Raw genomic sequence first — 17,194 nt, forward strand, 5'->3', positions numbered from 1 at the left:
CCCATCCAACCTGGCCTTGAACACCTCCAGGGATGGGGCAGCCACAGCTTCCCTGGTCAACCTGCGCCAGGGCCTCCCCACCCTTATCGTAACGAATTTCTTCCTAATCTAAATCTAAATCTTCCCCCTTCCAGTTTTAAAGCTGTTCTCCCTCATTCCATCACTCCAGACCCTTGTAAAAAAGTCTCTCCCAACTTTCCTGGAGCCTCTTCAGGTGCTGGAAACTGCTTTAAGGTCTCCGTGGAACCTTCTTTTCTCCTGAACAAACCCAACTCTCTCAGCCCGGCCTCCTAGCAGAGGTGCTCCAGCCCTTGCATCATCTCTGTGGCTTCCTCTGGACCTGTTCTGCTCCTTGCTCACTTGAACATCCCCACGGTCACCACCAAGGAGATTCTGCAGAACGGGAGGAACACTCTTTATGCACAGACATCTCGATAAGGAATGAACAGAAAGGGAAGACTGCTCAGCCCAGGCTGTTACAGAGAATCTGATTCTTTGGTGTCAACAGATGTGAGGTCCAGCTGTGTGGATGGAGGTAACACCAGTTGAGCGGAGCCAAGATCCCAGTGCCTAATGAGCTTTACCACCAGCTGTAGTGGTTTCTTTGCATTGACACGGAGCGTGGGCCGAGAGCACGTCATTCTGTTTGATCTACTAATCAGCGCTGATTCATGTTTACACTGTAGATAACATTTCATCTGCTTTGAGAAGGTCATTTTCAAGGGATGCTGCATGGTGTCAGGATTGCCTGATGCCTGCAATTTGAACACCCTCTGAAGGAAGCCAGAACTTAATTTTCCTTATGGGCTAGAATTCATTCATCTCTAAGCATTAACTCAATTTTCCATGCTGTGATATCAGATCTGATACATTCTAAATTATCTGTCACCCATAAAGCTAAAATGGAAAAGGCAAAAAGGCCTTGTGAGCTTCATTTCTAGATAAACTATGGCAATGAATAATTATTTTTGTAGAGCCCGAAGTGTTTAACCCTGAAATCTTCAGATTCTGATACCAAAACTTTAGTTATCGCTGACTTCAGTATCATGGAATCACAGAATGGTTTGAGTTGGAAGGGATCGTAAAGCCCATCCAGTTCCAACCCCCTGCCATGGGCAGGGACACCTCCCACTGGATCAGGCTGCTCAAAGCCCCATCCAACCCGGCCTTGAACACCTCCAGGGATGGATCAGCCACCACTTCCATTTGCAACCTGGGCCAGGGCCTCCCCACTCTCACAGGAAAACATTTCTTCCTAAAATCTCATTTCAATCTCCCATCTTTCAGCTTAAAACCATTCCTCCTCGTCCTATTCCTGCACTGCCTGATTAAGAGTCCTTCCCCAGCTCTCCTGGAGCCCCTTCAGGTACTGGAAGCCGCTCTAAGGTCTGCCAGGAGTCTTGTCTTCTCCAGGCTGATGAACACCAACCCTCCTAGCCTGTCCTCCTAGCAGAGGTGCTCCAGCCCTCACATCATCTCCATGGCCTTCTCTGGACCTGTTCCAACAGTTCCATCTTCTTCTTATGTTGGGCATTCCAGAACTGGACACAGGACTCCAGATGGGGTCTCACCAGAGCAGAATAGAGGGACAGGATCACCTCCAATGACCCAGTGGGCACACGCTTTGAAGCAGACCAGGACAGCAGACATCTACCATTCCAGCGAAGCCCATGCGAAGCGATGCCTGCAGGAAATACTGGAAATGTCCAAAATGCAGAATTTCAACATGAATTGCAGAGTGAGTTTCCTATCTGTGTTGTAAGAATGGTTTCTTTTGCCCAACACTATCAAACACGTACATCGTCAGTGAGAATGGAGACAATAAACAATTGCTGCTGCTTAGGGCTTGAAATGACGCAAAGTCTGGGAAAGTAGTAAGGAATTAAGAGCCCAGGTCACTGATCCAGAGACCTCTGTGTCTCTGGAAACAAAGTCCATGTGTGTCATACCATGGTCAACTACAAAGAGTTGCGCCTCTGGGCACAAAGAGTGGATGGGCCTACGGCATGGGGCACCATGGAGAATGGTGGCAATGTCACTGTTGGGGTGAATGACATTGGTGTCACCTCCTGTGTTCTTGCTGTCCTGATTATCTTGAAAGGAGACCTCCCAGGAAAGGCCACAGCTACCTTTTGGTGGGTGAGGCTCCAAGCATAAGGGATGTTCTGCGTTCCTGTCACCTTTCACCAGGAACTGTGGCCAGCAGGTCAAGGGAGGGGATTCTGCCCCTCTACTCCGCTCTCGTGAGACTCCACCTGGAGTCCTGTGTCCAGTTCTGGAACGCCCAACATAAGAAGGAGATGGAACTGTTGGAACAGGTCCAGAGAAGGCCATGAAGATGATGTGAGGGCTGGAGCACCTCTGCTAGGAGGACAGGCTGAGAAGGGAAGGCTCCAGGGAGTCTTTAGAGGGTATTTCAGTGCCTGAAGAAGCTCCAGGAAAGCTGGGGAGGAATTTTTTACTAGGGCCTGGAGTGATAGGACAAGGAGGAATGGCTTTAAATTGGAAGAGGAGAGATTTAGATTAGACATTAGGAAGAAATTCTTCACATTGTGGGTGGTGAGGCCCTGGCCCAGGTTGTCCAGGGAAGCTGTGGCTGCCCCATCCCTGGAGGTGTTCAAGGCCAGGTTGGATGGGGCTTTGAGCAACCTGATCCAGTGGGACGTGTCCTTGCCCATAGCAGGGGGTGGGACTGGGTGATCTTTGAGGTGTCTTCCAACTCAAAGCACTCTATGAATGACAGACTCCGGGCACGTACCTTGAACGGGTGCAAGATCTGGGAATACTCCTCAGTCTTTTATAACCAGAACCTCCGAGCAGAATTCAGGATCACAGCAAAAAGCTGATGGACGGGGAGCTAAGGTTGAGCTTGTGCCAAAATGACTAACACGCTCTGTGGATGCACGAATCCAAGGAGAAGCAGGCAAATCACATTGCTGCTGCAACTGGTACTTGTGCAACTTCTTACTGGAATACTGTGTCTGATTCTTATGGAAGGGATCCAAAAAGGATGTTGACTAATTAGAAAAAGTTTAAGGAAGAGCCATATGAATCATTAAAGCTTCAGAAAACACGTCTTTTAGTAAGAGACTCCAAGATTGAGAGACATTCAGTTTCTTAAAGAGAAGATTAAGGGACGGTTTTATCTCAGCCTGTAAATAGCGAGAAGGACAACAGAAAATTTGTAACGTGTTTTTCCAGTCTAGCAGACAAGTGTACAACGAGATTCCACGGCTGGAGGTTGTGAATGATAGAATCCTAGAATGGGTTGGGTTGGAAGGGACCTTAAAGCCCATCCAGTTCCAACCCATGGGCACAGACACCTCCCACTGCACCAGGATGCTCAAAGCCCCATCCAACCTGGCCTTGAACACCTCCAAGAAGGACTTCGAGGGGTTGGAGCACATCCAGAGAAGAACGGAGCTGGGCAAGAGGCTGGAGCACAGGGGTTATGGGGAATGGCTGAGGGACCTGGGGTTGTTTAGTCTGGAGAAAACGAGGCTGAGAGGAGACCTCATCACTGTCTACAACTGCCTGAAAGGAGGTTGTAGCGAAGTTGGTGTTGGTATCTTCTCCCAACTTACAAGAGATAGGAGAAGAGGAGATGGCCTCAAGTTGTCCCAGGGCAGGTTTGGATTGGATGTTAGAGAAAATGTTTTTCCTGAAAGAGTGGTGAAGTAAGAGGCTGCCCAAGGCAGTGGTGGATTCCACATCCCTGGAGATGTTAAAAAAACATGTAGATGTAGCAGTTGAGGACATGGTTTAATAGGCACGGTGGCGCTGGGCTGGTGGTTGGACTGGATGAGCTTAGAGATCTTTTCCAAGACCTCTATGATTTTATAATTCTATGGTTCTATTCTGTCTAAATGTCCTCCACATGGGAGTGATGTGGAGCAGACCATGCCTGTGGGAAAACGATGGACGTGATGGAAGGGAGGAGGATCACAGGAGACCATCCCTTGTCTGTTAAAGGTGCGTTTGCTGAATGGAACAAAGATTCCTCTGTTCAGTTCTTCCACTGTTCACTTGGAATATAGATCCCACCACATGATCTAAACATTGGTTGGAGGCACAGAAAAGCTGCTTGAGATTTATCTGTGTCACACTGGCATACACTAAGAGGTGGGACAAACACAACCATCACCTGCCCATTGAATCCACGCTTGTTCAGGTGAAGAAGATGGCAATCAACTTCATCTATAAATGGAAGAAGCCCCGTTGGAATGAGAAGGAAGGCAAAACAAGCAATGGCATTGCTAAGCCCCTTTGAGACATCCTACCGTAGTGACCAGACAGGTACTGACCTCGGACATCTGCGGGAAGAGACTGATGGCCAAGGGGAGGGCCAGGCCAAAGGCAGCGAGGCACACAAGGCTTTGGACTGGGAGAATCATCCGGGGACGGGACCTCAGGAGCGACGTTCTGGAAAGGAAAGGCTTCATTAGATCATCATTCATCAAAACGGACACTGGTATTCACCCAGACGCATTGGTCTCCCTCTCCATATGTTATCCAAGTTCCTTCTTACCAGGTCACCAACAAGTTCACCCACAAAAGAGTCGTTGTTCACTGTGCTTTTTATCTGCTGGGTTTACACAGCCCACATCAACCCAAGTGCTCGCTTCTAAATGAAAATAGGATCAATTCACATGGGCTTCTCCCTTTTCAAACCATCTTATGTTGGAGTAAATGGCACACGAGGTGATCTGGCTGCATGCAGATGCCACCTGCACCTGGGCATGCTGGGCAACAGCAGCTAAATGTGAGTCAGCAGCAGCTCAGGTGGCCAAAGTCATCCTGGCTTGGATCAGCCATGGTGTGGCCAGCAGGAGCAAGGAAAGGATCGTCCTCCTGTCCTCAGCACTGGGGAGGCCACACCTCAAATCCTGGGTTCAGTTTTGGGCCCCTCACTCCAAGAAGGACATTGAGGGACTGGAGCGCATCCAGAGAAGGGAACGGAGCTGGGGAAGGGGCTGGAGAACAAGGGTTATGAGGAGCAGCTGAGGGACCTGGGGTTGTTTAACCTGGAGAAGAGGAGGCTGAGGGGAGACCTTCTCACTGTCTAAAACTGCCTTAAAGGAGGTTGTGGTGAGGTGGGTGTTGGTCTCTTCTCCCAAGTGACAGGCAATAGGATGAGAGGGAATGGCCTCAAGCTGCACCAGGGCAGGTTCAGATTGGACATCAGGAAAAACTTCTTCATGGAAAGGGTTCTCAGGCTCAGACAGAGGCTGCCCAGGGAGGTGGTGGAGTCCCCATTCTTGGAGGGGTTTAAAAGACGGGAAGATAAGGTGCTCAGGGATCTGGTTTAGTAGTAGACAGGTATGGTTGGACTCAAAGATCTTTTCCAACCTCAAGATTCTATGATTCTATGATCACCTATGGCTACAGTCCCAATGTGCATCATTCCTGTCCATCCTGATCTTGAGGATTCTGTTGTCTCACAATGTCCTGCCATCAAACATGGGCCAAGATCTGGTAGTTAATGCCTTTCCATTGGGGTGATAACAGAGGAGCTCTTCTTTGGTCAAGGAAGATACAACCAGATTACAGTAACTGTGAAGCACCACTGTGGTGACCATCACCAGGGGTTTAAAAAGCATGGCCAGCAGGGTGAGGGAGGGGATTCTGCTCTCATGAGGCTCGACCTGAATCTTGTGTCCAGTTCTGGAATCTCCAACATAAGAAGGAGATGGAACTGTTGGAACTGGCCCAGAGGAGGCCACGGACATGATGCAAAGGCTGGAGCACCTCTGCTCTGAGGACAGGCTGAGACAGTTGGGGTTGTCCAGCCTGGAGAAGAGAAGACTCTGGGGAGACCTTAGAGCAGCTTCCAGCACATGAAGGGGCTCCAGGAAAGCTGGTGAGGGACTTCTTCCAAGGGCCTGAAGAGACAGCATGAGGGGGAATGGCTTTAAATTGGAAGGGGGAAGATTTAGATTAGACATTAGGAAGAAATTCTTCACGATGAGGGTGGTGAGGTCCTGGCCCAGGTTGTCCAGAGAAGCTGTGGCTGCCCCATCCCTGGAGGTGTTCAATGCCAGGTTGGATGGGGCTTGGAGCAGCCTGATCCACTGGGAGGTGTCTCTGCCCATGGCAGGGGATGGAACTGGATGGGTTTTGGGGTCCCTTCCAACTCAACCCATTCCACGATTCTAATCCAACACGCACCATTCACGCGGTGTCCATCAAAACCCACTTAAGCAACCCTTCCCACAGCAGGGCACGCCGCTAGCCCGCTTTGGCACGCGCTCAACTGCTTTTGCAGGCTCATCTTGAGGTGCAGCCCCCGTCTGCAGCCAATGCAGGAGAACAGATTACCTCAACCCCCCCCTCCTCGTCTACTCCACGTTTCTTCAGGCTACAAACACACACCTGATGAATTTGAAGGGAGCAGCTGATGTGTGGGAACCTGTTACCCTGCTGAACGCTGTCTGTGTGGCTGAACATTCAAACTCTTCGCCCTTTGCTAGCAATGCTTGCTGAAAGCTGTCTTCATCTTGAGAAGGTTTGGGGGAAGTGGGGAAGGAAAACATGATCCAGAGTCTTAACTCCTCGAATATCGCAGCTCGTCACTAATAAGCTATCGAGACAGAGTTGATCCTATCAACTTGTGCTGCGAAAGCCAAGCTTCTGTTCTCCAATATTTAACTACTTCGTTTTGCTTACAGCACAATCCAACCTAAAAGACTCCTGTAGAAGTGCAAGATCCTACACACGGGTTGGGGCAATCTGTGTTTGCAATCCAGGCTGAAGGGTGAAGTGATTGAGAGCAGCTCTGAGGAGAAGGACTTGTGGTGCTGGGGGAGTAGAAGGTCAACATGAGCCATCAATGTGTGCTCATAGCCCAGAAACCAACCGTGTCCTGGGCTGCATCCAAAGCTGCATGGCCAGCACGGAGGGAGGGGATTCCACCCCTCTGTTCCTCTCTTGTGAGACCTCATCTGGAGTATTGTGTCCAGTTCTGTAATCTCCAGCATAAGAAAGATGTGAAATTGTTGGAACAAATCCAGAGGAGGCCACAAAGATGATGTGAGGGCTGGAGCACCTCCCATGCAAGGACAGGCTGAGAGAAATGGGGTTAGTCAGCCTTGGAGAAGACTCCAGGCAGACCTTAGAGCAGCTTCCAGTACCTGAAGGGGCTCCAGGAAAGCTGGGGAGGGACTTTTTCCAAGGGGCTGCAGTGATAGGACGAGGGGGAATGGCTTTAAATTGGAAGGGGAAGACTTAGATTAGACATTAGGAAGAAATTCTTTATGATGAGGGTGGGGAGGCCCTGGCCCAGGTCGCCCAGAGAAGTTGTGGCTGCCCCATCCCTGGAGGTGTTCAAGGCCAGGTTGGATGAGGCTTTGAACAGCCTGATCCAGTGGGAGGTGTCCCTGCCCATGGCAGGGGATTGGAACTGGATGGGCTTTAATGTCCCTTCCAACCCAAATCATTCCATGATTCTATGAAATCCACAAGGACGTTGTCTGAGTCAGGAAAGCCGGTTCCCTTGCTCCACGCTATTCAACAAATGCGACGTTCAAGAATTGCCATCGATAAGCTGTGATAAGCAGTCCCTGGGATGCAGAGGGACAACTGGAACTGATTTATTCTCCTGCTTAAGCCGTCGTGATCCATGAGAGCTCTCGCTGAGAAAATCACACCACCAGCATCCTTCAAGCCTCCCTGGAGTACAGTTTAGAACCAAGGCAGCACTGCTTATACCACCCCTGATATCTTAATTTGGAAGCTTCACTCTCTTTAATTACTGCCCTGTTGGGGACCTTATAATCACCGAAGTAAAAACTCAACCAATTTAAAATGATCCCTGGTTCAGCCCCCAGGTGTGATTTCCAGGAGTGCCTCAGACTCAGGCCAGTTCAAATGACAACGGCTAAGCTCCTAATTAAGAAGATTTAAGGCTTGATTTAAAACGGAGAGGGGGACTAATTAACACATGTAGTGTAATGTCTTAATTGGGAGTCAAGATCTAAAATTTGTGTGGTTCAGAATCAACGACTCGCAATTAGTCAAGAAGTCCACTTCTCTTCTGTCCCTCCGATCTCTACTCTCAGAAGAACATTAAGTTAAATATTGCGAGCTGCGCTTCGTTAGCTGTCAAATGCAATCAAAACCTCTCTTTACACCCATTTAGTCCCTTGTTGGAAGCGAATGATTGGATGTTTCCAAAGGTTTTAATTGCAGAGTATTATAACAGATTAAAAATAAATAATAATAATTATAGAATCATAGAATCGTTAAGGTTGGAAGAGATCTCTAAGATCACCAAGTCCAACCATTAACACAATCCCACTATGCCTCTGGTAATGAGTGTCAGAGAAGGACCTGCGGTTGCTTGTTGAGAACAGCTGAACATGAGCCAGCAGTGGCCCAGGTGGCCAAGAAGGCCGGTGGCATCTTGGCTCGGATGACAAACAGCGTGGCCAGCAGGAGCAGGGAAGGGATTGTGACCCTGGACTCAACACTGGTGAGGTCGCATCTCGAAGCCTGGGTTCAGTGTCCAAGAAGGACATTGAGAGGCTGGAGAACAAGGGTTATGGGAGTGGCTGAGGGACCTGGGGTTGTTTAGCCTGGAGAAAAGGAGGCCGAGGGGAGACCTCATCACTGTCTACAACTGCCTGAAAGGAGGTTGTAGTGAGGTGGGAGTTGGTCTCTTCTCCCAAGTGACAGGTAGTAAGATAAGAAGAGATGGCATCAAGTTATGGCAGGGCAGGTTCAGACCGGACATTAGGAAAAATATCTTCATGCAAAGGGTTCTGAGGCCCTGGCAGAGGCTGCCCAAGGAGATGGTGGAGTCCTCATCCCTGGAGGGATTTCAAGCTGGGTCGATGAGGTGCTTAGGGATGCTGTTTGCTAGTGGACAGCTATGCTTGGACGAGATGATCTCAGAGGTCTTTTCCAACCAAGCGATTCTCTGATTTCATGAAAATCCCCTAACACTTATTCCTTCCGCAATTTGCCTTCCTCAAACACACCTAACAGATACTAACAAGGCAACCACACGCTGGGACCTCGTGGCCTCCCGCTCCGAGGTAGCACTTACCACTAGCAGATACACCTCAACCACCTCGACCTCCCTGATAGCATCTCAATATGCATGAAGTGCGCGCGTTCGTAGGTGCACAAACAGCTCCGCGCATACTTGTACAGACATCTGCTCGGCGGAGACGGCGTGTTGTCGATCGTGTAAATACACCTTCATTCAACTTTCATCACATTGTTCATTAGTGGTTTAAATTTTGCATAATTTGGCAGCTGCCTTTGGCGTTTTTCAAGAGGTACTGTAATTTATTCCATATGGAAGTCAGGCGCTGTACTAAAAAGGAGTTATCGGGATCAGTGAACCAGAGCTGTATTTGTCTCGAAGGAGGTGTCAGATGCTAAACTAAACATGACAGGAGTTAACCAAAGTCTCCCAGCTGACAGATTCTGTGGGGCTTCTGGAGTGTTTGGTATAAACAGGTTCAACGCTAATACAGACATAGCAAGACACCGAGGATGCCGGAGGGGTAAGAAAAGCGCAGGAGGATGAATTTCTGGGTATCCCGAGGGATCTCCAGCGCCTCAGAGCCCTCCTCTCATGTGCAAACAGACTTTGGGGTGGTTGTCCTACCCCAGATGCCAGCGGGGCTGAGAACCTCCCAGAGCTGTCACCGCACCACACCTCTGTTTCAGAGCGTCTGTTGGGTCTCTCTGCTCTTTGCAGAGGGTGTTCCTGAGCTCTTCTCACTCATATTGGGTCATTTTGGAACTGGATGATCTTTAAGGTCCCTTCCAACCCAAACCATCCTGTTATTCTACGATCAAGTCAATCTCCTTTCCTTTGACTTCAAACCATACACCCTCATCCTGTCCCCGTACTCCCTGACCGAGAGCCCCTCCTCAGCTTTCCTGGAGCCCCTTTCAGTACTGGAGGCTGTTCTATGGTCCCCTCAGAGCCTTCTCTTCTCCAGGCTGAACAAACCCATCTCTCTCAGCCTGGCCTCGTACAATCATAAAATGACAGAATGGTTTGGGTTGGAAGGGACCTCAAAGCCCATCCAGTTCCATCCCATACCATGGGCAGGGACACCTCCCATTGGATCAGGTTGCTCAAAGCCTCATCCAACCTGGCATTGAACACCTCCAGGGATGGGATAGCCACAACTTCTCTGGGCAACCTGGGCCAGGGCCTCCCCACCCTCATCATGAAGAATGTCTTCCTAATGTCTAATCTAAATCTTCCCCCTTCCAATTTAAAGCCATTTCCCCTCATCCTGTCACTTCAGATCCTTGGAAAAAGCCCCTCTGCAGCTTTCCTGGAGCCTCTTCAGGTTCTGGAAGGTGCTCTAAGGTCTCCCTGGAGACTTCTCTTCTCCAGGCTGAACAACTCCAACTCTGTCAACCTGTCCAAAGCTTTTGGAATCCCCCTTTTTGGGAATCCTGAGCTCTTACAGCCACCGGGAGCTCTGTCATCTGTCACTGTCCTGCCAAGGAGCATCTCCTGCTCTTGGCTGTAGCCCCAGTGCCCCCTCCGGAGGACACAGCAGATGCAAACGGAGTGAAGTTGGGGGATTTTTGTGCTTGATTGACATCATTAAAGGAGCAGTTTCAATGTTTACTCTGGAAACAGCCACAGCAGTTTAAGGTGTCGCTGCTGGCAGCTGTTTGGTTTAAACAAACTTCAGCAAGGGTTTAGCTGGATGGAGAGACTTCAGAGGAGGAAGAGCACCTGTAGGCAACGTTCCTCACACACTGTCAGAAGGAGAATATCTCCAGCAAAAGGCCATAAACACAAGGTCCAGGAGGGCCTCCTACCTCACAGACATCTCCGCAGGGAAAAATATGGTTTAAGCTGAAAAGAACTCCCTTCCTGCACCACAAAATCATGGCCTGAGCACTGGTTTATCCATCAAGAGAACCCATTGCTCATGGTTAGACTGACTTGGCTAAGCCAGAGCAGCTCTGTAATGTTGATCCACCGTGGAAGTGTCCTACTTTTATGAGCTTTACAGGAAAACAGGCCTGACAAAGGATGATGACCTGCTGTGGCCACGTGATCAGGATGATGTGGAGATGAAGAAAGAGCAGAAAGGCTCCTCTTTTATGGACACAACTATCCTGTTCCCTGTTTCTCTCTCTTGGCTCTTGCCCACGGCCAACAGTTTCAGCTTTATTTCTCCTCCATAAACTCTGTACAGGCAGCTCTGGGGTCTTCCCATGTCTAGCTTGGTATAGAAGAGCTCATGGAACCCATCCTCAGGTGACTTCTGCACTTCAGACCCTCAAAGGTTGCCTAGGCTGTGAGGTAGAGAAGCTTTATGCTAAGGAGATAAAGATAAGAACTTAACGTTCTTCTGTGTCCACTGCCAGCTCGAAGTGTCCATAGCAGAAATTGCGGGTGGAGCAATTGTGGTCTGTTTGTCCATCACTTGTCTAAACCACATGAACCAAGTACCACAGGATTTGGGCTGTCCCACCACAGAGCTCAGCCTACTGGGGAATGTGAAGCTGCATGTACACACAGACCTTGGTGGTCCACACATAGACCAGATGCGTGATGGGTTTTCAACTCAAATCAGAAGCTGGACAAAGACTGCTGGAGAAGTCTTGGATGATGGCTGAGAGAAACCTACACCATTTATCGAAGACTTGGATGTGTTGGTGGATAAGAAGCTCAACATGAGCTGGCAATGCGTGCTGGTAGCCCAGAAACCAACTGTGTCCTGGGCTGCATCCAAAGCAGTGTAGCCAGAAGGGAGGGAGGGGATTCTGCCCCTCTGCTCTGCTCTGGTGAGACCCCACTTGGAGTCCTGTGTCCAGTTCTGGAGTCCTCAGCATAAGAAGGAGATGGAACTGTTGGAGTGAGTCCAGAGGAGGCCATGAATATGATGTGAGGGCTGGAGACACAGCCTGAGAGAGTTGGGGTTGTTCAGCCTGGAGAGGAGCAGGCTGAGGGGAGACCTTAGAGCAGCTTCCAGTACCTGAAGGGGCTCCAGGAAAGCTGAGGAGGGGCTCTTGATCAGAGAGTGCAGGGATAGGCTGCCCAGGGAGGTGGGTGCATCAGCGTCCCTGGAGGTCTTTAAAAGACAAGGTACTCAAGGACATGGTTTAGTGGCAGATAGGAACGGTTGGACTCAATAATCGAAGAGGTCTTTTCCAACCTGGTGATTCTATGATTCTATGACAGGACGATGGAGAACGGTTTGAAGCTGAAAGAGTGGAGATTGAGATGAGATGTCAGAAAGAAATGTTTTCCTATGAGGGTGGTGAGGCCCCGTCCCATGTTGCCCAGAGAAGTTGTGGCTGCCCCATCCCTGGAGGTGTTCAATGTCAGGCTGGACCCAGTTTGGAGCAGCCTGGTCCAGTGAGAGGTGTCCCTGCCCATGGCAGTGGGATGGAACTGGATGAACTTTACGGTCCCTTCCAACCCAACCCATTCCATGACTCTGCGATAGCAGACCAAAGGACTCCCAGAAGCATCTGAATAAAGGTGAAGGTCTGAGGGACAAAAAGACCAACTTAATGCGGTAGACATAGCAATCCCCACACATCCATGACACGGAGGTACTAATGGAGTTTCTATTGTCTGCTCCAAAGTGAGCTACATCCCACAGATGAGTCGTCTTGGTCTCGTAGACGATCTGAAACGAGCATTTTTTCTCTATTAAAGTTGCCAACATTGCTATTATTTATAAAACTTCAATGAGAATACATCTGCACAGAATAACTGACACCGCCTTCCCTGCATGGCATATGTAGTCTCAAAATAAACATCGATTCTATATGTTCGCTGCTTCAACAGAGCGTCCAAGCAGCAGGAAATGCATGAAACATGGGGAAAGAATGGCGCGCCGCGGAGCTCGGCAGTGGGAGGTAACATTGAATTACTTGGAGAGCAGAGAAGGCGGCCCCGGGAGTTAAAATACACAGCAGGCAAAGAGACGAGAGAAGCCAAGAGAGCTGAAAAAAATGGCACAAGAGACGAGAGAGGCAGCTGGGGGAGTTAAAACATGCAGATGGAGAGATGGCTGAGAGAGAGGAAAGACCTGGATCCAAGTGGAAAGACGACGACCAGGAACTGGCCACTTAAAATAAACTTTTTGAATGATGAGATGAAAGGAGGGAGAGGGTTTTCTACCAAGGCGCAAATTGCTGCTGGGAGGACGTAGCTCACTCCTGGGGTGGTGCGAGTCCCACCCAAGTGCAGCACCATCATCTACTTTCACCTGGACTCAAATAGGAGGCAGGAGGGATCGTTCTCCTCCTTCATCACAACCCTAAATGCAAATGAGTCGGTAGAGGATCCAGATTGCGACTTCTGGTTCCAGCTCTCCAGCCGCCAAATAACGAACCGCCGCTCTCCTCTTTCTCATTTACAGACCCTGGAAGGATCTCTATAAATGCATTGATAATGCACGCTTCGATGTGACTCCCACTAAGAAAAACCCTAGTCTCGTTGAAAGTCTTCTCAATTAAAAACGTCAAACTTTTCACCAAATGCTCCAAATTTTTGCCCAAAATGAGATTTCATCTCTGATTGTGTCCTTCAAACACCATGTCAGAAGATCCCTGAGTTGACACGCGGCCTGCAAGTCCCTCAGCTATGGAGACGGATGCGCTCCATGTCAGGTGGATGCCTCCAAGTCCTCCAGGATGCCACCACCTCTAGCTGCGTGGCCAAACCCCATCCCACTCCCTGTCCCTGCTGATTCTCACTCACAGGCTTCCAGGCATCCAAAGATATTTGATGGTAAATGAAACAGGAGGCTCAAAGCTCGAAGTAGAATTTAGGCAGGGAAAATCAGTGCCCAAATATATTTACACCCACAGAGTTTTCCTTTGGGGGTTGCGAGGAGGAAAGTGTTCTCCTGCAAACCTCGATTTGGTCTTTCTATTAAAGCAATGACTTTTTGTAGACAAACTCCTGTTGATCCACAGTTGCTTGACAGATAAAATTCATTTTGGTAAGTTTTGAATGAGGACAAGAAGGACATTGAGGGACTGGAGCGCATCCAGAGAAGGGAAAGGAGATGGGGAAGGGGCTGGAGAACAAGGGGAACAGCTGAGGGACCTGGGGTTGTTTATCCTGAAGAAAAGAAGGCTGAAGGGAGACCTCATCACTGTCTAGAGCTGCCTGAAAGGTGGTTGTAGTGAGGTGGATGTTGGTCTCTTCTCCCAAGTAACAAGCGATAGGATGAGAGGAAACACCCTCAAGCTGCACCAGGGGACATTTAGATTGGATATCGGGAAAAATGTCTTTATTGAAAGAGTGGTGAAGCATTGGAAGAGGCTGCCCAGGGCAGTGGTGGAGTCCCCATCCCTGGAGGTGTTCAAAAAACACATAGATATGGCACCTGGGGAGATGGTTTAGTAGGAACAGTGGTGTTGGGTAGATGGTTGGACTGGATGAGCTTAGAGCTCTTTTTCAACCTCAATGATTCTATGATTCTATTCTATGTCTTGCACAAAGCACAGGCACATTTGGTAAAACTCACGTTCTGATACTCCAGAGAATGAAATAAATCTTACTATTAGTTTTATTTAAGCTTGTGGATGCTTAGCAAGACCTATGATGGTCCTCGAGTTTTTTCAGTTGGAGAAAATAACTTATAGACCATTTTTCCACAGACTTTGATTTATCTGTACATAAAAGCTTTTTGTCTGCTCACGTTGATAACAAGAACAGCAAAGATCCTCGGAATCAGAGGGCTGGAACACCTCTACCACAAGGACAGGCTGAGAGAGTTGGGGTTGTTCAGCCTGGAGAAGAGAAAGCTGTGAGGAGACCTTAGAGCAGCTTCCAATGCCTGAAGAGGCTGCGGAAGGACTTTTTCCAAGGGCCTGGAGTGATAGGACAAGGAGGAATGGCTTTAAATTGGAAGGGGGAAGATTTAGATTAGACATTAGGAAGAAATTCTTTATGATGAGGGTGGGGAGGCCCTGGCCCAGGTTGCCCAGGGAAACTGTGGTTGTCCCACCCCTGGAGGTGTTCAAGGTCAGGTTGGATGGAGCACTGCTCTGGTGGGAGGTGTCCCTGCCCATGGCATGGGGTTGGCACTGGCTGAACTTTGAGGTCCCTTCCAACCCAAACCATTCTATGATTCCACAATTCTAATTACAGCAAAAGAATAGTTTATCCTCTGAGGTGATCTTTCCTGGATGAACCCATCACCAAGGTTGGGTTGGACGGGAACCAGTGCCAATTCATGACAAAGCCTTAGTGCAACAGAAAGGCGGAAAAAAAAGAGCTCTTTAGGAAGAACATCACAAACTGGTGGCATTTCTGAAGTGTCTGGCATGCGGACAGATGAAAACAGAAGTCCTCACCACTGACAGCAGCAAAGCAGTTTGATGGGTTCATAGAGGCTGGAATCATGCGTCTGAATTTGAAGCAGAGAATCTGTCAAGACGCTGGGGAGCAAAGATAAGTGACAATCCTTGTTCCTACACAGGACTTTGAGCAAGCCCTGAGTTAGGCACTCCAGAGTAGAGGAAGGCATGGTCACTCCTGAGCACCTGCCCAGAAGATCGTGTGGTAGATCATGGGCTGGAGGACCATGTCAGTGCCACAGGGTCTTGGAGCACAGAAGAGGCTGCAGAGCTTTTGTCCCGGAGGAGCATGAAGTGAAAAATCAAATGCTTTGCACAAAATTAGGGGAATCAGAATCTACCCCTTGTCGTTGTGTACCTCCAGCAGTTGCCTCCAAACAGTGGCTTGCAAAATGTGCTACCAACATGACGCTGTGCCACAAGGAACCACCACAGTCCCTTTGGAAAAGAGAGGAAAATAGCACATTTCGGCCAAAAAAGGGCCTCAAGAACTTATTTTCACTCCCCCAAACCCAATTTGCTGCCTTGTTTCTCCCCAAACCCAGGCCATGGGAGGAACAGATCTTGGTGAGAGCCTCTAGGTACCAGACTCCACCTCTGTTTTTCTATTCAGATGCTAAACAACAGACTCCAAATTTACAGAAGCAGTCGAGACCCTTTCATTTAGGAGTGAAAATCGCCCGAGGGTGTTTCTACAAGGGTAAAGAGGCCAACCAAAGCTCTGGGTCAATCCCTAATGCTACTAATTGCTGTTTACTTTGTCACTGGAGACCTTGAGAGCAACCATTGTCAACAGATTTGTTTCAAGAGTGCTTCCAGGCTGGCTGGCTGGACAAAGGAAGCAAGCCCTTTAGCACCTCCATCTTTCAATGCCCTCATCAGTCTCCAGACGCTGGCGAGGTGAACCCCACCCCACGGATCATTCACACCCAATGAGCCACTAATGGGTCTCCTAAGTAGCCACAGGCACCCAACAGCTCCAACCAGGCTCACAAAAGCTCTGGGCAGAGGTGTTGGAAAGCAAGGTGGGAGGGTGGTGGCCAATGGAGAGGGCAGCAACGCTGATAGAATCACAGAATCACAGAATCACCAGGTTGGAAAGGACCCACTGGATCATCGAGTCCAACCATTCCTAACACTCCCTAAACCATGTCCCTCAGCACTTCATCCACCCGTTCCTTAAACACCTCCAGGGAAGGCGACTCCACCCCCTCCCTGGGCAGCTGTTCCAGTGCCCGATGACTCTTTCTGTGAAGAATTTTTTTCTGATATCCAACCTGAACCTCCCCTGGCGGAGCTTCAGGCCATTCCCCCTTGTCCTGTCCTCTGTCACTTGGCAGAAGAGCCCAGCTCCCTCCTCTCCACAACCTCCTTTCAGGTAGTTGTAGAGAGTAATAAGGTCTCCCCTCAGCCTCCTCTTCTCCAGGCTAAACAACCCCAGGTCCCTCAGCCACTCCTCATCAGACGTTCTCCAGCCCCTTCACCAGCTTCGTTGCTCTTCTCTGGACACGCTCCAGAGCCTCAACATCCTTCTTGTGGTGAGGGGCCCAGAACTGAACACAGGATTCGAGATGCGGTCTCACCAGTGCCAGTACAGAGGGAGAATCACCTCCCTGGATCTGCTGGTGACCCCATTTCTGATCCAAGCCAAGATGCCGTTGGCCTTCTTGGCCAATTAGACACGAAATAAACACCTTGCTCATTCCTGACCACTCTCTTAACGCTGGTGCTCCACAGAGACCTCAGCCAGGAGAGATTCTGGTTTAAAAAGTGGTGGAAAGTGAATTTCTGCAGAATATGTGAAATGTGTGTTCTTCTAGCAACTTGATCTCCTTGAAGATGTCCCTGCTCGCTGCAGGGGGTTCGACTGGATGACCTG

At 49.3% G+C, this 17,194-nt stretch overlaps 1 protein-coding gene across 3 annotated transcripts in view; it reads right to left on the minus strand.

The window, feature by feature from the left end:
- Positions 1–17,194, minus strand: part of SFXN5 (sideroflexin 5) — a 123,724-nt gene that overhangs the window by 22,822 nt on the left and 83,708 nt on the right. For 2 of the 3 annotated variants that reach the window (XM_054065879.1, XM_054065881.1), the window contains exon 13: positions 4,305–4,422. In XM_054065879.1, the coding sequence (XP_053921854.1) occupies positions 4,305–4,422 (118 nt within the window). Of the gene's footprint in view, positions 1–3,920; positions 4,198–4,304; positions 4,423–17,194 lie in introns of those variants that run through there. The other variant, XM_054065880.1, reaches the window with a different exon arrangement.

This window comes from Cuculus canorus, chromosome 4, assembly GCF_017976375.1.
Source record: "Cuculus canorus isolate bCucCan1 chromosome 4, bCucCan1.pri, whole genome shotgun sequence".
Taxonomy (NCBI): domain Eukaryota; kingdom Metazoa; phylum Chordata; class Aves; order Cuculiformes; family Cuculidae; genus Cuculus; species Cuculus canorus.